The 21,269-nt window shown below is 40.7% G+C and overlaps 1 protein-coding gene across 6 annotated transcripts in view; it reads right to left on the reverse strand.

Moving 5' to 3' along the window:
• Window positions 1–2,157: 2,157 nt before the first annotated feature.
• CCDC88C (coiled-coil domain containing 88C) overlaps window positions 2,158–21,269 on the reverse strand; it is a 101,159-nt gene continuing 82,047 nt past the window's right edge. For 2 of the 6 annotated variants that reach the window (XM_052782988.1, XM_052782992.1), the window contains 11 exons: window positions 17,950–18,093; window positions 16,235–16,421; window positions 15,850–15,995; window positions 14,336–14,425; window positions 13,266–13,504; window positions 9,166–9,348; window positions 8,693–8,761; window positions 7,853–7,921; window positions 6,810–7,111; window positions 5,588–5,803; window positions 2,158–4,501 (listed from right to left, as the gene is read on the reverse strand). In XM_052782988.1, coding sequence (XP_052638948.1) covers window positions 3,485–4,501; window positions 5,588–5,803; window positions 6,810–7,111; window positions 7,853–7,921; window positions 8,693–8,761; window positions 9,166–9,348; window positions 13,266–13,504; window positions 14,336–14,425; window positions 15,850–15,995; window positions 16,235–16,421; window positions 17,950–18,093 — 2,662 coding nt within the window. In that variant the 3' untranslated portion in view covers window positions 2,158–3,484. The remainder of the gene's footprint in view (window positions 4,502–5,587; window positions 5,804–6,809; window positions 7,112–7,852; window positions 7,922–8,692; window positions 8,762–9,165; window positions 9,349–13,265; window positions 13,505–14,335; window positions 14,426–15,849; window positions 15,996–16,234; window positions 16,422–17,949; window positions 18,094–21,269) is intronic. The other 4 variants (XM_052782989.1, XM_052782995.1, XM_052782991.1 and 1 more) reach the window with 4 other exon arrangements.

Here is a 21,269-nt window from a genome sequence, read left to right on the forward strand (position 1 = left end):
TTCCATGACTCAGTGTCTCTGTAAAGAACCTGGGCTTCAGATTTCTTGGTAAGGAGATACTCTTGTTGTTGCAGAGCATGCAACTCCCTAGAAGCAACTTCCACAGCAGCCGTTTCTTTTACTTCAAGCAAATATCGTCCTGTAGTGCGTGCAATTTTAAGCAAAATTTGTTTCCTTGTGTCAAACGGCTTCATGTACTTCGGAGTGTGAGCAAGCTGGAGGGAGCTGGTGTTGCCAAAGGCACAGCCTCTTGGCATTCTCAGAAACCTATCGGCAACTTGGCTGCCTCCTTGGGATGGGATCCCCTTACAAAAATCTGTTCCTTAATAGAAAACTTGATCTAGAGATTTAATGAGCCACGTATACAAACTGAGACACTCCATTACTGGATGCTGCTTGAAGCGTTACGTCCAGAACCATTCACAGCACTATTTAGCACACATAATTAGCAATCTTCAGAGAGCACGCGCTTCCCACCATGTCAGTAAATATCAGCATCCTACAGCCCTTTGCCATGCAGAGCTGGGAAAAGCCAGTGTGCTGAAGCCTAGGGCTCCTACAGAGAGAGGTCCCTTCTCCCTGGTGCTCAACATGTACCAGTGTACGGCTGCAGCCACCGGCTCGCCAGCTTGCTGCCGGCACTCCCAATGGCCGGGCCCGGCCGCCTGCCCACGCACAGCGGGTCTCAGCAGCCTTCAAAGTTGTGCAAATCAAAACAGTTGCTATTTCATCACAGTTCCCCTTTTCTTCTTGGAAGGAATCGAGAAGTCTGAAAGGCCTGGCAGCTCTGCCCACTTCACTTTTCGCTCACAGAAAAACCTCTCCCGGCAGCTCCTGCCATCTTGCACAAGCCGGCGCCTCACAGCACCTCTACCTGCCCAGCTCCACCTGCACAAAGGCGGGAGGATTTGCTGATTACTCTCTCTCTCTCTCACAACATAATTGACTTCTCTCCCATGTTAGCTTTGACATACCAAAACACCCATTTATCCTACCGATGGCTGCTCTGCGCACCCCAGAAAGGCAAAGAATAGCAGCACCTTAGCTGCGGGCAGGCCTTGTTCTCCCACCCACCCCGTTTCTTACCTGCTGGTGCAGCACACGGCAGGAGCATGCCAACCTGGGAGCCATTGTGTCTACCAAAGAAGACTTGAAAACAATTAATGAATTGAGCAGACTGCAAAATGACTGCACCTGCTGTGGCAGGACAGGCACCTATACCAACATCTTCCTTAATGTTCTCAGGAAGGCCCAAGCGCCACAGCATCGTGTGCTTCAACAGTTGTTCCATGCTATAACGTCTGTATTTAAAATTATCCGATACTTGAAAGGTACTATGTTAAGTATTAAGTACATTTTTATTCAAACTCACTAGAACTGAGAAAGTAAATAATTGTAAATACCTCAGAAAATGACAACTAAGGTGTAAGTGACTGGGCAGGTATTTCTAGCAAAAGCAGATCTACAGTAACTGACAACTCACAGATCAATTCCTCAGCAGTCCAGCCTGCAGGGCAATCGAGCACATGCCTCCAAAAAGGAGCTGAAAAAAGGAAGAAACACCAGTCTTTCACCTTTAGTGATCTGGCCAAGAATCAATATTCAGAGGGAATTTCTGGAAGAAGAATTTCAGTTTATCAAAAACACTCAGTATGTTCCAAGACTGTTGTATAGCACATAATTTTAAAATTGTTGCAAAACTATAGTTTGCAATTAAAATAGCAGAGAAGGCAGAAAGTTTCTTTGACAATTCGCTTCATGTTCAAAGATGAATAATTTCTCACTTTTGTAAGACAGCCTGAGAGTTAAGCATGAAACAGATTGTACAACTTGCAAGCTTGGTCAAAATTGACAGCATGCTTGGTGCTGTCTGAAGTGGTCAGAGAAGCATAAAAATCTAAGTCTGATTCTACAGTGACCTGGAAGTCACTTAATTTGCATGATTAATCCTCCTAAAGTCTTCAGTAAGAAGGTTACAATCAAATGGAAAGATTTCTGATATGCCTTTTGTGGCAATATATAAAACCAAATGCAACTCTGTCACACAGAGATGCAAATCAATACTGAGGCTTACACAAAGCTATTGCAGACAGATGTCCATCCAGCACCATAAATCATGGGGTTTTTTTTCCCCAAGGAAAAAAAAGAAGTACAACATCCATTTATTTTATTTTAATCTTTATTATAAACAATTTTGTAGTTTCCAAAATGGGATTACTACATACTAGATAACAAAAACATCCTCAACTGAATCAGTTTTAGCTTTTACTAGGTTAAATCAGAACCAGCAAAACAAGTATTTTTTTTAAGGATTTAGTCTATTGCAAGAAAAACAGCTTTACAAACATGAAATAGAATTAAAGATAAGCATTTGATCATATATACATAAGCAGCTGATGACACTCTGGACAGAAACATACAAGGAATTTCTTTGCACATAAATAGATTTTTAAAAGTATATTTGTCTCACGTGTATACAAAATTATTTTGCTTTCTATACTGAGCAAAGTTCTTGGAGACATAACCAAGGATTTCTAAGAGACAAAATCCCACATATAGCTTAGGATGTGGGCTGTCACGCACACAAGGATGTAATAATACAATTTACACAGCATTCCTATACAATACTTGAGCTTCTTATATACATACTTACAAGACACTTTTGTACATGAGATGCCACCTTTGCAATGGAAATGGCATCTACCCTGAAAGGCTGCATTAGTTCCAGTGTTTGTATAAAAGATAAAAAAAGTTTCAAAAGGCAGCACCACTTGGCTTGCAGAGTCAAGGTTCCACTGAGCTGCAGCTACAGTGAAGGCAGTGGAGTGATTACACTGACCTCTCTGTGCTCACACAGTCCCAGCGGGGAAGGTTAAGATGTGACCCTTGAAGTCTACACAGTCTACACAAGTTTACCTCTATAAAATGTGGCTGTGGAGAGAAAAATTGATTTTAACAGATCCATGGCTGAAGCCACACACTTTGGCTCTTCAGCTTTCTCTTTAAGCTACTTAAGCCAAGCGTCTGGTTCTGTCTTTGCGGGAGAAGTTTGGCTTTTACATGAACTTTTCACTATGGTGAAGTTACTTATCAATGGTGGGGCTGGGTTCAGCACACACACGTGACCTTTGAAACTCTTCTTTAATGCAGGTACAAGGGGTGCACAGTGCAGCGATGACAGAGGACCCTGCTAAGCTTCTCCTGGTGTGGGGAATGCTCATCACCTATGAGAATCAGGTGCCAAGCCTGCTGTGAGATTAGGTCAGGCTTCCGCTTTGTTTCAGGCACAACAGTGTCAAAAGAAGGGCTCGGGTTTTGCTCCTTGCTTCTCTTAATCATACTTTGTCCAACTAGAAAACAGTGCCCGGAGAACAGTCAGAGCAGCATGCAGGTGATGCCTTTTAAGACTTGGCACAGTGTCTAGCCAAATGCTACCAGGACGTCAGCAATGCCAAACACACGTACTACTAGCTGCATCCGTGGGTTACACACACCCATACTCATACCAAACCGTCTGCTGATCCCCCTGGGGGTCCGGAGACCCAGGAGTGCTGTTGGAGCTGCTTCCTCTCACAGGCTCCTCCATAGCCCCAGCACTGCCTTCTGGCATCTTACCCTGGCACTTGGTAAGTAGGGCATCACCCTGGCCTTGTCCTAGGGAAGTATTTCCCTCAGTGCTGCTGGAAACAGTTCTGGCAGGGGCCACTGTGGCCACCTCCCCAGTACGAGGGGCTGGCTTGGGTCTGACTTTAGAGGGAGTGTGTGATGCGGGTGAGTAGTGTTGCCCAGGGTTCACACGCTCCTGTTGCTGCATGTTCAGATTGCTGGTGGATGCAGTGGGTGAGGCAGAGAACTGATGGAAGGAAAGCGGCCTCTCATCCTGTGGTGGGGCCAGGGAAAGGCGCCTTGCGTCAAGCTGCCGACAGCGGGAATTGACACCTTGCAAGGAACCTGCCACCTTTGCAGACTGTGGCCTCTCTCTTAAGGTTGCCTGGGAGCTGGTTGGCACAGAAGCCCTAGTGGTTTGACTGACAGCGTCCTTGCCCCCATGCAGGTCTGCTGCTGACTTCTGAGGGCTCTCCTGCCTGTATGTCTCTGGGCCGGTGGCTCTGAGGAGGTCTGCAGAGGCTAAGCTAAATGCCCTGCTCAGTGATGTACTCCTCCTGCTCACTGTTCCAGGCTGCTGAGGCTGTGCCATCTGCCGCATCCCACTGGCAGGCTGGTGCTGTGGTGTGTGAGGAAGCTTAAGGGACCCCTGGGAGTTTGCCAGAGGCTCAGGTTCCACTTGTCTGAGGTTTGGCTTCATGTAATTTCCAGGCTTAGCTGTTCTTCCTTCTTCATTGGCGGTGGTCATCTTCATAGTTGCAGCAACAAGACTAGCGGGCATCTTAGCAGCCTCCTTTCTGGATGGCTGAACCAGCAGGTTCCCAGTAGTTGAAGGCTCATTTGCTTTCCTAAAATAATCGCTGAGCAAGTCATCTTTGTTACTGGAGGTGTCCTGCTGTGAGAAAATATGCACATGCCACATTAATGACACCACTTTTTGTTTAAAGAATCGTGCAGAACTTTGTGTTCAGATGATCTTCCTTCCCAATTAATTCAACCCAAATACAACCATAGATTTTATATTTAAAGAGGGGAACAGAAGATATAAATGTTTACAATGGGTATAAATCCAAATCAAGGAGTAACATGCTCATCATAATTAGATCATGACAGCCTTGTTTGCCAGACTAATTGTCTTAAATTTAAAAAGTTTCATCTCACTTGCAACCAGGGCAGCAGCTCTTTTGCTTCCTTTCACATCAGCCACTGTCACTGTAACAAGAATGTCATATTAATGACAGCCATTGGTATCAGCAGATATCAATGATGGTCTGTCATCTTCCAGAATACAGTTCATCTGGATAACACTCTACTGTAACTTCAGAGATATAAAAGGAGAGAATACCCTGGGGAGATGTGCTAGCATGACAAGAAAGTTTCATTGCTTCTTTATTGATTCCCGTCACCTCTCCCAGTCAATATACTATACATGTTAAAACCTGTGTGTACAATATAATGATGGTGGTATTTGATCAGCTGCCATCGGACTATTAGTAGGAGGCATACTCAGAATAGTTAAGGGACGTGCTTTCTTCATGAAAAACGTGCTGAAACAAGCTCATGGAATTTACTTCTTTACTCTTCTCTAGGGAGTATGTTAAAGCTTAATATATTCATTTCACTAGCGCTCCAAACGTTTCTTCCAGTCAGAAAACTCGTTTGCTGGAAGCGAATACCATCAATGGTAATAGTGCAGCGGGAAGATTTCTATGCTCAACTAAATGTTAAAGCGTTAGGGTTATTTTTAACTTCACTTTAAGATTCCGTTACGCACATTAACATTACAGAATGACTAGTCCTCCAAGAACACGCATGTTTATGAACAAGCACTGGAAATACTTTAAGAGCAATTAATGCAAGTGATCTGGCAGCCTTTAAAATAACAGCTAAGAGTTACAGTATGCTGCTATAGGTATTAATATGCTAGCAAAAGCTGTGGTAAGTTGGGAGCTGTTGCCTTCATAGCAAGAACAATGGATACCCTGGGGATATACAGTGAAGTAGATCTCCTATTTCCCCTGCCTGTTCTGTGCCTCACGCTGTCAGGACATGAATGACTGAGGACTGATTCGAGTGACTGCGAAGGTTCCTGACGGAGGGAAGGACATAGGGAGTAGCAAGAGGGATACAGTGCATCAGCTTCTAACAGAAATTGGTGCAATGAAATCATTTCACTCTCATTTAAACTGCGCCGACGCTGAAAAGGAACAAGGATGACAGAAAGAATGAAAATGGAGACATGATCAGATACTTACAGAGAAAAAAATAAATCAAATTTTAAACACCTCTAAAAGCTAAGAATTGTATTTAGGATAATAAGGGAATAGGAGGTATATTTAAATATTGCTCTGAAAATTCAAGGACCAGAATTTACTGATGCAATAAAATGGTACAGCTCTGTTGATTTAAATACTGTTACCAAGGCATTAATGAAACAGAAACATCTCTTCACTTACACTATCAGTGAACTGTTCTTAAGACATTAACATGCTCGATACTGCACCGCCTCACTACTGCACAGCATGTCTGAGCAGTAAAAGACAAATGCCATCTAGAAAACAAACATTTCATTTCTGACAAAGCACTTCAGCATGCGGCATGTTCTTGCAGTCATTGAACCAACAGAACAGTGCCAGTCAGCACACAAACATGCAGCATGGTGAAAGCATTGAGAACTTACTTCGGTCAGAAAAATATTCTCTCTCAAATGCACTGATGATATTTTCAGATTAGGAGATGGTTTTAACAACTGCATATTTTGCACTTCAGTTGAAAACTACTGTTACGTTTCACTTCTAATTACAGATTTAGCAGCTGAAAATTACACAGAAAACTTACCAGTTCACAAATAAAAGTACCTGGAGATGAGAACTGATGATATAATACGAAACCTTGACCACAAGTGTTTGATATTAAAAAGCCCTAGCAGTCCAATATATAGTACTTGCAGTGAATTATCTGCCTTACTTGCCATAGCTGATACACCAAAATAAATTAGCAGAGTGCTGTGCGAAAGTTAATCTTGCCTTAGTTGTTGGAACTGTTTCATTCATTTTGCAAGATTCAATAGTTCTCTGCAAGTTCCAAACCTATGAACAAGGATCTTCTTGTCTTTCCGTGTTTCCTTACACCCTCATTCCCCTGAATCAGCTTTGAACAGTTTTTTGACAGCTGAGAGGGGCTATCTAGCTCTATTGACTTACACTTGGTGGGGACAGCCTGTTGCTCTCCTCTAAGAACTCTTCCAAAGTTACCATCTCACTGCCAGGTGAGGCAGACCGTTGCCTGCCTGCATAAGACTGGGATGGAGTACTCTTCTGAGGTATATCATAAGAGATCAAACCATTCCTGTGGGAGGAGGACTCATGCCTGCTGCTAGGGCTTAAGACGGCAGAAGCGGAGTGAAAGGGATAGGTGTCTCGGAGCAAGGCTGGTGCCTCTCTGCTTGGCACTGTATCTTCGCTGCTGAGACTCTCAGTTCTACCATGGATATGATCTAAGGAACCTGAGGAGAAGCATAAATATCATTAAAGACACTGTTCTTCCCTCATTTCAGTAGATTTCTCACAGAGGTAGGAACTCTATCATCCAGGGCCACTTCCACACAGACTAGGTGGCATTTTTGACCTTGCTTTCTTCTCCCCCAGAACTCAAGGCAGTAAACTTTGAAAAATCAGGACTAGTAAATCTCTTACAGTACATACTTTGAGCGCCTGTGTTAAACAAGCACAACTACTTGTCCAAAGAATAGGAATAACACAGTCAGTAAGGGCTCTGTCCCAGTCCTGGCTGTGTGTGATCTGAGAGCCAGAACCTGGCAGTGGCAATGCAGAAAGCAGATTTTTCCACGGTGCCAGGTCACCTAGCATCCTTCAATTTCAGCAAAAGCAAATCTCCAGAGCGCACTGATTCCACACACAAGCTGTGTACAGAGTAGAGTACAGCAGAGACCTGTTGTTGTAAAAGGAGTGCAAGAGTGGCCTGATACTTCCCACGATACGATGCCAAGGCAGACTGAAGCAAAACTAGACTGCCTGCCTTAGAAGCCACCCTTTGCCAGAATCAATCTTAGAAAAATACTTCTTGCCAGCAGTTTTGATTCCCAAGACAGCTATGTCCAGATTGCATCATCATTACAATTTCAAACAACAGTCTCCCAATTTAATTGGAAGGAAAATGGCATTTTGCACACAGTTTCACAGAATTTCACTTCCTGTTTGTCAGGACTCAGCTGTAAAAGCTTTACCTTTCAAATTGAGAGGTGAACTACTGCTGGAAGCGTTTCTACTGCTCTCTAAACTGTTTGGCCTGGACACTGAAAAACACAAAACAAGCATTCAACAAACAGATCTTAAGTTCCTCCGATTCTCTAAAAGACTCAGTTACAGCTTGCCTTCTGAAAATAGGACCCATGCAACTCACTCACTTTGAAAACATTAACAATGTAATATACACAGTATGCCAAAGTCTAGACAGAGTAGAAACCATTTTCATTTTTCAAGTCAAGTTGTTCAGGATTCATCTTGTTTTTCTCACTTATTTTTTGCCCAAAGAAATATGTTCTGGGTTTTGCTTTTACAGCAACTATAAACAAAGTAATGTAAATACTGAAGAAGTTCAACAATAAGTTGCTGTCTCCTTCTCAGTTTGTTTCTTCAGAAGGAGCTGGTAACCAGCCTGCAAATTAAGTCTTTCACTGCACCAGTGCTCCTGCTGTGCATCCACACCCCCCACCCCAATTTTTTTTTATTGCTGATTCACTCCCTTAAGGAAGGAATTGAACATTGTCCAGAAAAATCAGCAACAAATCTGTAGGACATGCATTAAAGGATCTGTTGCTGGGGCAAGGGAACTTATCTCAATGTCAGCATTGTTTTTGAAAATTTATTTTGGGAAAACATCCATTAAAAGCTTCTCAGTAGAAAAATAGAAGTACTTAGACCCACATTCCCCAAATGGTGTTGCATTACTACATCTCATTCTATTATGTTAATTTAACTAAAATGCTCCAGGACAGTTCATGTGGATACAATGAAACAAGTCTTAATGTAGAGGTTTAGAGCATTCGTATATGCTACAAGCTTACCGTGCTGTCTGGTGCTTGCAAACTCTACCACAGGGGACTGTTCACATAGATTATCTTCTGAATTATAGCCTGAAAAGAACACAAAACTTAAAAGGCAATATTAAACACAGGAAGGTTAATCCTTCACATCAGTCTCCAATGCATTCTAGCAGTGCAGAAGACTGAGGTGATCAAGAGGCTTTTATAGAGCCAACATTGGAAGAGCAGCCACCTTCCAATGACTGCTGTGAACCACTGGGCAGGGAACCATGGGAGAACTGACATCCAAATGTGGTCTGTCAAGTTGATGACATTACAAGAGTGAGGAAACCCTGTATCTGATCAATTAAACCATTAAGCAGATAAAGTAGGAGTGAAAATACTAGTGCTCTGTTTTTGTGCTTGAATGCCAGTAGAAGCCATGTTTCACCCAAGCAGGAACTATCAAGTAGCCTGACTTGTACTAACACTGGTATATCAAATGCACCGCACACCTTTTGGTCTGTTCTGGAGCCTGGAGATGGGGGTGGAAGTGTGCAGATGAATTGCTGACGTTGAGTAAGTCCTGGGACCCAGTTCCACACAGCAGTGTTTTGTCGCAGAGTCTGCTGAGATTTCAACACTATCATTGCTGCCTCCATGATGGGAATTCCTCTTTTGCTTTAGGTCCATTAGCACTTAGGGGGAAAGAGGTAAATAAATACGAGTCAATGAAAAACAGCATTAGGAGATTTGTATTTATCTGCCCATACAAACATGACAAGCAGGCACAACGAAACTGCACAACAGAGGCACTAGTTTTGCAAGCTTTTCCATAAACAGTTCAGTATGGGATAGGAAATTTCTGCCACCAGTTTTTCAATCATGTGTGTTCTCTGTAAAGTGTGGGAGTGACAAGGGCTGCTTAGTGCCAGTGGGAGGGTTGATATTATACATGCAACAATTACCATGAAAGGAGGAAGAAAAGGAGCAAAGACATGAATGCAGAAAAGATAAGTGAGGTGTGAAATTCCCATAACATTATTCCTTGCAGGTACATTTTATAAGCACTTACTTCAGTAACAAAATAGAATAAGGAAAGAGTGACAGTAGTCACGCTCTTATTCAAAGAGAAATAATGCTGATTTGGAAATTATTTAGCATGATCCGCACACTAATAGATCTTTGCTGTGGGGTAAGAGCTCAGACTCTACAAGGTTAAAACTCTGCTGCTCTTATGATGCTCTGGTGCAATGATTTTTAAGTGGAATTCCTAGGATCTAAATATGAGAACAACAAAGACTACCTGATAGAATATTATTTAGATTCAGAAAGCTGAAGGCATCTTTCCCAGCAATGACGTAGGTTAATTCATTTCTTGTAAGGTGAATGTAATGCTTTAAGGCACACATAAAATAGAACAAAATTTAAAGAATTTACTATTGGAGACACCCTTAATGAGATGCAAGATTCTGGTTTTCTATATATTTCTATGGAGTACTTGCTTAACTAATAGTAACTAAATGTTGAAAACACAGAATAGTGCAGTGGTCAAAATAAACAACTTGCAGAGACAATGGACAGACAGTTAGTTCAAAGCACAGAGCAGCAGCAAAGCTGTATTAGAGAAACGGACCAAGATACTGTCATCTTAGATGACTCCTAGAAGCTGACTTCAGAAACAATGTTTTCTCCCACAGACTGCGTGGGCTCCATAGCACAGGGCTGGCGCTTTCTCTCGGAATTGAAGTTTATGGCATGCCTGTAGGGGCAATTACTGGCTAAAGCTTGGCATACAAATCTGTATTTCTAATTGACTTTGTAGATGCACTTAACACCTTCCATAGATGCCAGAATTATTAATTGCTCTGGAGACAAACGTTCCCTACAAATCCCAAAATGGGCAGCAACAGGCTGTTGTGCCAGTGTCCCTGGTTGTGCCACAGAGGGCCAAATCTCAGAGTGAGAAGGGAGATGAGATCTTTTGGCCTCTCTGCTGAGCTCCCTGTAGCATATTGCCCATGCTGCACAGGTCTCTCTAACACGGAGACACATTCATTTCAGAAGCCACCAGGTCATGACTATCATGCAGTAAGAATTCTGGGCAATGGATCCATGATGAAGGTTATTCCCAAGCTTAAGAGAACAAATCTACTTTCTTCTTCCAAAAAAATCTGTCAAAACTGAAGCAGCGGAAACTGAAACTTTAGCTCAATTCAAGATGAATTTTCATAACTGGAAGTGTAAAACCTTGCTGAACAGCAGGTTTGAATGCAAACGTCAAGCCACTTTGCAGAGAATAATTTTCCCAGTAGCTTCCACTCTATATTCAAAGCTAGACTATGTAAAAGCAGACAAAGATGTTAAAAAACCTGCCATTTTAGCATTTAGTGGCACAGAATGTTGGAAAAATCTCCAGGATTTGAAACTGCTTATATATTAGATTTGTATTTTAGTAGGACTACAACATTGTAGAAAGCATAGCAACAGCAAATCAGTTCAACACTTCAACTGGACACGATGCAAGTATGTGATTGCAAGAAAAATATCGAAGCGCATAGCAACTTCACTTTTAACATGCACCCCAGACAATATACATACGCAAACTGTATGCCATGAGGTCCCCTAAAAATGTGCTGCATTGAAGAAATGATCCACAGTGTGCAATAGTGATTCATCTTCTACAGGAAAATTTAAGTCCATGTTCACTAATCTGTGCTTGTATTTAGAGTATTGTAAAGACATGCTGAGTGTTTCTATCAGGGTGTGTGTTCTTTTAAGACACGTGGGACTTTGTTGTTGTTGTTTAAAATATTTGTCAGAAATAAATGAAGATAAATGCTAAAGAGAAGGTGTTAGAAATCTCCCAATTCCGGGAAAGAAAGAGGTTCATTAGGAGAGGATGGGATGTCGGAAGAAGACCAGAACCGGAGCCGATTAGAGAGAGACTGATGATTCGATGGAGACTTAGGAGACTTTTCTTTATCCTTGATTTTGCTTCTCAAAAAGGCAATCTTTTTGCGCTGCGCAGCTAAATTGTTATCACCCAGGTATCCCAAAAAGAAGAAGAAAAAAAAGTAAAAAAACCGCTTGTAAATAAAACTTAAAGTGTCTTAAAATAGATTAAAGACTATGCAACTAGTAAAAACTAAAAAGGCTAAACAAAGACTAACATATATTTGGAGACTGATTAATGCATACTTAATCATAATTAATCTGACTCAGATTAATGTATAGATTAACGCATATACGTAAAATATAAGCATGTCCATTAAGAAATTACTGTTAGGTCACCCAAAATGCTTTTACTTAATAAAGTAAAATCAGATAGGTGTGCATGTTACTTGGTGATAATATACTCAAATTTCCTAGATGTCTTCTAGGCTTTAATACTGATGCTCATCATCTCAACATAAGCACGTTTCATATAACACCAAAAAGAATGAAGCCCCAGAGACTTTATATTATCTCTGGCACTCCATGAGGGCCTTGTTCTGTGGCAACCAAGACCAAATTCCCAAGGTTGAACTTTGGATGCATGTTAAACACTTAACATCTCCTGGAATCACATGGATGATCTGAGACATGCATTTTTATTTTAAGTGAATCAACAACCTCCAAGAATTAGAATTGAGAAAGGGAAAGATAAAACCCAATCAAAACAAAAACTTCAGCCAGACAGACACCTGCAGTAGTTTATAACAACAGTTCTACCCTCCCCAGCTGCTCCCCTTCTGTTTCCCACACTCTCCAGTGGGAAGACAGGAATTATTATTTAAGGATTAATTTCAAAACCGCTTCTTGAAAAGTATTCCCAGAGGACAAAGATCTATATATAGAAGCTGACAGAAATGATCTCAATAGAATAAGCAAAGCTTGGAATATATATTACCTTTAATAAAGATCACAGAGTATTTATTTTGAGGAGCTTTCTTTTAAATTTCCAATCATTAGGAACACCTGATTTAATGTATGAACTAACTAAACAAAAAGGAATCACTTCATCTTCCTTACGTTCGCCTTACAGCATACAAAAAAATCATTTCATCATTTTACATTAAGAAATTTTTAGTTTGATTCAAAGTCAAAACATGGTATCATTCTCAAAAACAATTAATTACAATAAATTAGCATTTTCTGTGTTATTTCTTTTGTATGTGCGCCATCTCCTGGCAGTGGCTCTAAGACCAGCTATTACCCATTTGAAGAATAGCTGCTAATGAACCATATTATATGGTCCAACTTTAAACTGCTTTGTTGCAAAACCCCAGTAAATGAAGTATTTCCACCAACTTATTCAGTAATTTGCAATACATTCAGGCAAACCAGGAAACTATATACAAAAGCTGAAAGGAGAAGTAGTAGATAAAAGGAACAAACCAAACTAAAACCAAACCAAAACAAAACATAAATCCCCCACTTTTAGTTTACTCAGCTTTTTAGTTTAGGGGTCTTTTTTTTCTTATTAAAACTTTGAGTTTATTAAAAAAAGGGATATAAAATGTAATGTGATAGAGTATTAACATATCATACACATTAAATCTTTTAAAAATCTTTTTTAAATCGTTAAAAAAAATACTGTTCAGCTCATGAATTTAGGCTGGGCATTCCTTACCTTTGTTTGAAGAACCCCCAGGATTCTCCCTCTCTTCCATAGAGTTTGACCCTTGAGAGGTATTATCCTGAGTCTCTTGTTGATGTTTCAGTTTTTGGGAGGCAGATGGAGAGTTTACCGTCTCTGCGGATTCAGAATGCCATGGAGTGCTTTCTGCTGCTGGTTTCAACCGCTCCCTTGTCTCTTTCTTTGGCTTGATTAGTTTGACTAAGGCTCTGGCCCCAATCCAGTGGTTTTTCCTGATAAAGCAGGTTTTGTGAATGGGATTCATAAAACGCTACAAGAAATACTCCCTGAAGAAGTTTACAGCTGTGCTAAAGCCATCAAGCCATCCTACATTCTTATTTGTTTACTGTCATGAATTGGTTGGAAAGATGCAGCATGAATTTCACAGAGCTTGAGATCCTTTTCTCTCCCAAAGGCAAGATGATTTTACAGAAATATTTCTTCACCACAAGAAACGTGACAAAGACAAGCGTTCCCTCTGCTAGAAATCTAAACTACACATATGGACCCACATAAGACATTTTAACAGTGTTAAAAGGTCTACTACAGGAACAGACTGAGGAGGAAAGAAATGAAAACTGCTTTAAAGATGAATCCTGCTCTTTGCTAAGGCTATCAGTCAGAACTATGTGTGGTGGAGTTAGCTTGGCTCTTTTTTGTTGTTCTTAATATAATTTTTTAAAGTCCTTTCTCTCCGATGGACTGCTTATCCCCTTTGAAAGAGAAGCTCTGGAAACTCCTACTGCTGCTTAGTCACCATACTGGGGGTCCCTCCCCCCTGCTAGGGACATGATGATATTCATCAGGGCAAAGTGGCTCTTTTCCAATTAATATGTTTCAGATTCCAGTATTAAAACAGAGGGCCCCATGTGAGGTACTGTGCTCTATATTAACACAACCTGCTGCTTCAGGGAATGGCTTGCAGAGCAAGAGTGAAGAGAGAAGTGGAGATGACACTGTCCTTATTTCAGTTGAAATTTCTGTTATCACCAGTTACGGAGAGCCCTTTCTCACCCTCACAAATCTGTACAACAATAACAGAACCGAACCCATATGGGACTTACTTTTTTGGAGTAGGATCATAAAACTTGTACTGATCCATTATCTTCTCTTCAAGTTTTTCCTTGTGTCTCCTTAAGGCATTCAATTTATCACTGTGAGGGGGAAAAGCACATTCTGAAACATCTGTACAAAATTAAGCATAATGAAAATATTGAAGACCAAAAGCCACCAAGGGAGGAAAGAGACTGAAATATCTTCCTGTTGTGTAAGCTTCAGAATCCTACTGTCTGTTTAGAGGGAGCAAATGCAAAAGCCTACCAAACTTGCTGATGGGAGATTTTTGTGCAATAAGCATGAAAGGTGAAAGAACAACAGTAGATTGGTGCTAGATTACTCACTAATAACTCAGGCAGAGTTGCTTTGGTGGGTGTTAAGATTAACCTTATTCTGGCTTTTGAAAATTCGTTTGCTCATTGTTCAGTCTTATTCACAGATTACTGAGAATTACTCAACGGTTAAGAACCTTACATAGTCTGAACTTCTTGTCTAGGTGATAACTGGGTATTTTATTCCTGTTCTACTTACTCTGTTGTAACTAGAGAAATAAATGAAGTTTCATCTTTTTAAGACTACTTTGGTCTCCTGAGAGCAGTGTCAAAGCACTTTCAGCAGTGCCATGTAATCTTACGATTTTTTTTACTCATTGTTTTATTAACCTGCACAGTGGATGTTAGGAAATCTTTTTTCATTCAAGTAGTAGGTCTAATGTACCTCCATCACAGAACTGTCAGACACCTGGATAAATATCCTTAGAGTACATTTGAAGTGTATTTAGCCAATTTCAGCAAACAATTTCTAACATTTCAACCATATAATCCAGTACTGAAATAAAACTCAGTCAGTAACTCCCACATCATCCTGAAGTGCTTAGAGTAAAATTCTTTGGATTAAGAACACTTTTCTTCCTTCTTTCATACCTGTAAGAGAAATTCACTGCAGTGAGAACAGGATTCTTCGTAAATGTACAATATGTTTAAACAGGGTATCTCACTTAAGTGTGTCACCCTGTGCATAGGGGACACAGCGGTGAATGTTGCATCCTTAAAAAAAAAAAATCAAAGGAAGTATTTCTTATAATGCAAATGACAAAAACTAGAGGAGTATGAGTATTTGCTGTTCTTCAGGAACCTAAATATAAAATGACTCGCATAAGACTAAATTTTTGTTGCAACTCAGCTGTTTTCCAAGCTCTTCAGAAACCTTTGAGAAGTACCACTGGGTTTAACATTACATCTTTTAGAACTAAGTTTTGCACATGGTTTCACCTGTATTATTTCAAAAGAGCTGTGCTTGTCCAGGTGTGTATTGAACATCCCTTTGCAGTAAGGCAATGCGAGGAAATTTTGTAGTTTCTTCCCTTTACATATATCTCCTCCTAAACATCCCCTTTTCTAGCCAGATATCAAGTAAACCTATAATTCCCCTGCCTGTCCTATTCCTGATAGATGATTTGTATTCTATGTTTGTCTAGATGACTTTTTTAGGTTTCACAATTCAAATCTCTATAGTTTCTTACATGTACTGTTTCTGTTCTTCATGATACTGCTCCTTGTTCTCCATGTTCTGCTCCAGTAACATCTGATTCTGTTGGCTCAGCATCTGAATCTGACTCAGGAGATGATGGTTTTCTTCTTCCAGATTTCCCTTTAGACGGGACAGCAGCTATTAAACAAGACAGATTAATCTCTCCTCTGCATCTGGCTTCCCTGGAAATGCACCATAATCAAGCTAACACAATAGCATAGCAACTTAGGATACAAATCGATAAACTTTGAAGTATATGGGGGTGTTGTTATGACCACATAGCTTGACCTTCTACATATAGTGTGCCAAAAACTTCACACAATGAATGTTAGCTCTCTAACAGGAACCCAGCAGTATACCTACCTATAGCTACTCACCTCACAATGGTTATCCAGCTTGGTCAGGGAGATATCCATGGACTGGTGCTGCTCCTTCAGCTCATCGTAGCGAGCCTGCCAACGATTCAGCTCCAGCTGAGAGTTGTTCAGGGAAGTTTTCAGCTCTTTAGTGTGTGAATGCAGCCCTTCGTACTCTGCCTTTAGTTGGTTGTGCAAGAAATTCACCCTAAACACGAAGAAGCCAGCAGGCTTATGAAGGACACTTCATAGAAAGCACCTCATATTCAAAGACCACACCATCTGTGTGCAGCTGTCACTAAATCAAATATTAAGTTCCAAAAACTAACTCCTAAAGATATTTTTATTCTAAGCATATAATAAAATTTTATTAAGAAAGTAGTAATAGCATTATAAAATATTTCAAATCTACAAAACAACTGAAAGGAAAATAGATGAAAAATAAAACTTCTACTTCCTCAATGTATAAGAAACACACCAGAAATTTCTGAGGCACAATGTGTTTAGGAGCATTTGGATATAACAGCAGCTCTCTTTGGCACAAATAAAGAACACTCACAGAATTTTTTTACTGATGCATGAAATATGAGCATTAAGTGCCCTGAACTGTGAAACATTGTAATGTTACAAGATGATACTGTGGCATTCTTTTATAGCTTTTGGTAAATTTAAAAATGTCTACAAATCATGAAGGCGTAATATTAAATATACATAAGTAAAAAAGATTAATTTCTGTATCTGCTGACAGATCAGCTAAGCCTTGCTCTCTGCCAGCACTGCAATCAACGTTTTGCAACATCTTCCTTTGTCCCTAGAGAAACAGCTGAAAACAGCAAGTTTGAGGAAACCTCCTTAGCAGAGCTCTGCAGTGTTCTAAAGTATACTGCAGTTGGGACAGCATATGAAACTTTCATGACTGAACTTAGCATGTGCTTTTTAAATATGAGTCAATCTGACATTGCTCTAACTTGATATGACCTTGGCTCCTTATTTGTACCAAACTATTTCTCAAAATGCCTTTGTAGTATGAACGGTGGCACTGAACTGGTTATAATGGAGAGAGCCCCAGTAGGGATACAGGTTGGCGGGGGAGGGCATGTTTTACTGCTGCATTATGTAAAGTTCAGATGCTAGTTCACAAAAGGGGTTTTGACATGAGTTAACAGTTACCCAGTGATCATAGGAATCACTAAGCCCACTTTTAACAACAGGAACCAAGCCTCTTTCGAGTATTAACAAATGGCAGCTTTCTCTGTGCAATAGAAAATAAACAGAAATGTTAAATCCTACAACTAAATCATACTGCGTAAAAAACATAATACAGTTCTCCTCAAGGGAAAAAAAACTGGGTAGGAACCATTTCACACAACTCTAGCTATTATTGGGGGTTTGGGGTATTTGTAGTTCTACTTAAAAACAAGCGCTTGGAAACAACTTATTACAGAAACACTTGTGAACTGAACCACATGTGGAAGCTTATTTTGAATGAGTAAAAGTCCCTGGATCAGATCATGTTTGAAGCACAGGATAACAGTACTTGTTGACAGTGTCCATGAAGCTGATAAATGAGGTAAACAAAATGATCAAATTAACGAGACAGAAATTGAGAAAAATTAACAGACACATTAATGAAGGTATTCTGGAGCTACAGTTAACACAATATAGCAAAACAACTGTGTGTTTTGCATAATTGACTTTTTAAGGATATATACAAGAATTTAGCAAGGGAACCATACCTGTCCAATTCCTCCCTTAGCTTCTGATTTTCCCCAGTGGTTATTGCATTTGATCTCCTCTCTTGTTGCAGAACCTCTCTCTCAGTTTTTAAAACTGTTTCCAGCTCTTCCAGTTCTGCCTTGTGTTTCATTAAACTGTTGTATCTGCAAAAAGCGGAGTAGCATACTCTCAGCTTTTATTTAAACATTTTTCTTCCTCTAGTGTAAGATTTTTAATAGGTAACACCACAAAGACCAGAAAGGATTTTTTTTTTCCTGCCTACTTAATTTCATATACAGTTGTGTGGTTAAACATTTACCAAGGCTGAAGAATTCCACACTATGCATGGAAATTCAGCTTAGTCTGTAAGTCAACAGGGAGGCTTTTAGAAAAAAAACTGCATTTTTTTAAGCAAACTGGAGTGCAGTTGCCAGAACCTTATTTCAATTCGAGATTCTGATCATTTGGTAGAAAGCATGCAAGTCTCCAGGGTGAGTGGAAACTGCACCATTAAACTGGAATCCCATTCGCAAATAATTGTCAGTGGCAGGTTTCAAAACCCTGACTAAACAGCAGAAAGCAGCAGCCAAAAAGCAACAAGAAAGCAGTGGAATGAGCAATAGTTTATTAGGTAACAACCTAATGCATACTAGGTTATATGCTTAGCTAATAGCATCCTGCATAGGTAACAATCTCCTGCATATTCCAGACAGATGATGAGGCTATTATCAGTGAGATGAGAGCATCACACCTTTAAGTAGGGGCTGACCCACCTGCTTGAGTGGCTCTACTTGTTCACTACTGAGAAACCCAAGAGCAACACCAGTGTTCATGTCCAGGCTTCCACTGTTCCTTGGTTCATACAAATTGTGCATAAATCATTCAAGGCAGGGAGATGGGCAGAGACAGAGGGCAGGTGCCATCGACTATGTCTTTAATTTCTATCTCTGGAATGCTAAAATAACAGAGGTGTGGAACAACTTCCGATACTTTCCACAGGCATCAGTTAGGCAGGCTTAGCCTCCCTGAGCTGCTACACTGCCTGCATTCGGAAAATGCTGCAAAGAATGAGCTGGCTTAAGACCACTTTGCAAAACAGCAAGCTGTTCTCAGATTTTTTTTTCCTCTGGTGGCCTCTGTCAGGGTCTGTGCCCATACACGCACATCAGCAGAAGCCACTGGTGACACTGGTGCAGTGAATGTCAAAAGTCATCATTTTTCTGTGACTATGATAAAAGGATATTGCCCTGAAATATCCCTGGGCAGATACACCTGTGCCAGTCATGGAGAAACATACTTCTAAGCAATTTTAAAACAGCAACTAGGTGGAAGATGCAGCATTGCTTGAAAAACCTAGAGACAACAAGCATCATCTATCTGCGACTCTCATCCCAGCAGAGATGAATGCAGAGCATAGTTACTCTGCAGTCACGAAAACTTCAGAACAAAAGCAGCAGACAGCACCAAATACGCTGACTCCTTCCAACTTGTTTTTCTTTCAGGCTACCATTCCCTTCATCCCAGGGTCAAATTGCAGCCTGTCCCAAATTCCAGTCCATTGAAGGGCCACACAGAAAAGTACCTGTCTCACAGACAAAAGCTGCTTTTTGCTATTCATTCCCAGTAACAGCAGTGGAGTTTAATTAACCTTATTTATTTATTTTCTTCCTCCATTCAGCTCCAGGACATTTCAAATTCAATGTCCATACAACAAATGGAAGAATCTGAAAGCAGAGGAAGGTTTCACATCCAGCTCCAAGGATTTAAAACAGACTGCGTACCAATCCAGAGTCTGAGAAGACAAACTCCACAGTCAGTCCCTTGGCAGAGATTACCATGGCTGCCTCTGCAGAAACTGTGTTGTGAATTCTTTTGCCATTTCTGTATGATAGGGCTACTCCGTTCATTTTTATCCAAGCCCTCTATTTTTTAAAGAGGGCTACTTAGAGAGAAGCAGTATACTGGTCCAGTTTCAGTGGTTTGGCCCAGCTCTACATGCTGCCTTTGAGCATGAGAACCCCTGAGGTAGGCCACAGCTGGTACCCTAGATATTAGGTGAAAGGCAAGAAAGAAGAGACTGTCTGTAAAAATGCAAGTAATACTGCATCTCTGGAGCCCTAATGAAATCCCCAGGCAAAATTTTCTCATAGTTCAGATTCAGCATGGAGTCTATCAATTGAGCAGGATTTGTGCAACCTGACAAGCTCTACCACTGGGGGCAAGGTTACCCATCCTGTAGGCTATTCAACACTCATGCTCACTCCACTTCTCTAAGCATCAGGCACTTGGACAGAGGGGTTTTAAAAAGATTTTCTTACACATGCAAATGAAATCCATTTTGGCTCTGACACAATCCATTCCTGGGACTGAACAATCATATTCCTCTTCACTCCTTTTGTTTTTCACTCTTTCTGCTGCTTTGTTAGGAGAAATACTGCAGGTAGGTATTTGTGTCTGAGAGAACTTTAAAAATGCTCAGCTATGATAAAAGGCATGTGGCAAAAGGAACCCAGAAAAGTAACTACCAGCCAGTATTGGTAACATAATAATATAAGTCCCTGCAATATGTAACCCTCCACAGCAGGGATTCTGTTTTTCCAGTGAGATGAGTTTTTCCAGTGTCTCTGCAGGATTAGACTTCTCCAGAGTAAGCCACAAAGAAATGTTCAAGGATCTGCTAATCAATTGTGGCTAGTAAGTTACTACCTCCCCTTAGAAATGTGCAGTATGGAAAGAAATTTAATAAAATGCAGCAAAAGAGTCCAGCCTTTCTGTGTTCACTGAGACGGTCAGCCAAACACCACAAAGTCAAGAAACTGCTATTAATGGTAAATGATCCTAACATACTAACTCTCCTTTTCTTGCTAAGTCAAACCCACATGTCTGTGGTTTGCTGGGCTATGACAGGCCATTTCACTGCAGTTACACACAACCCATTATTAAACCCCCACTGCAGTGCTAATACTGTGCAGACAGAGCCATAGGAGGTTTAATGAGGTTTGCTCAGGTGCAGAAAATATTCTGTGGTTAGACTGCATCACAGTGAACTACACAAACCTCAGGGATCTTGGCTGTACATGGTGTTACGAGTCCACAAGCTAACTAAAGTTGCTGTGGATTTTTTTTTTAGACAAGTTGCAGTCATAGGTTTATGCAGGAGTGCAAACCTGCCTTAAGTAAGAGAACTATGATTACAGTGCTGTCACCAACTGAGAAGAAACAACTACCTTGGAGTTGGGACAAGCAAACCCCATCTCTTAAACCCTGCACAAGCAAACTTCTTGGATGCACTGAGCTGCTCTGGGAAAATTTAGCAGGTGGTACATTCTGGCTGAAGTTG

This window comes from Harpia harpyja, chromosome 3 (assembly GCF_026419915.1).
Source record: "Harpia harpyja isolate bHarHar1 chromosome 3, bHarHar1 primary haplotype, whole genome shotgun sequence".
In the NCBI taxonomy this organism is placed as follows: domain Eukaryota; kingdom Metazoa; phylum Chordata; class Aves; order Accipitriformes; family Accipitridae; genus Harpia; species Harpia harpyja.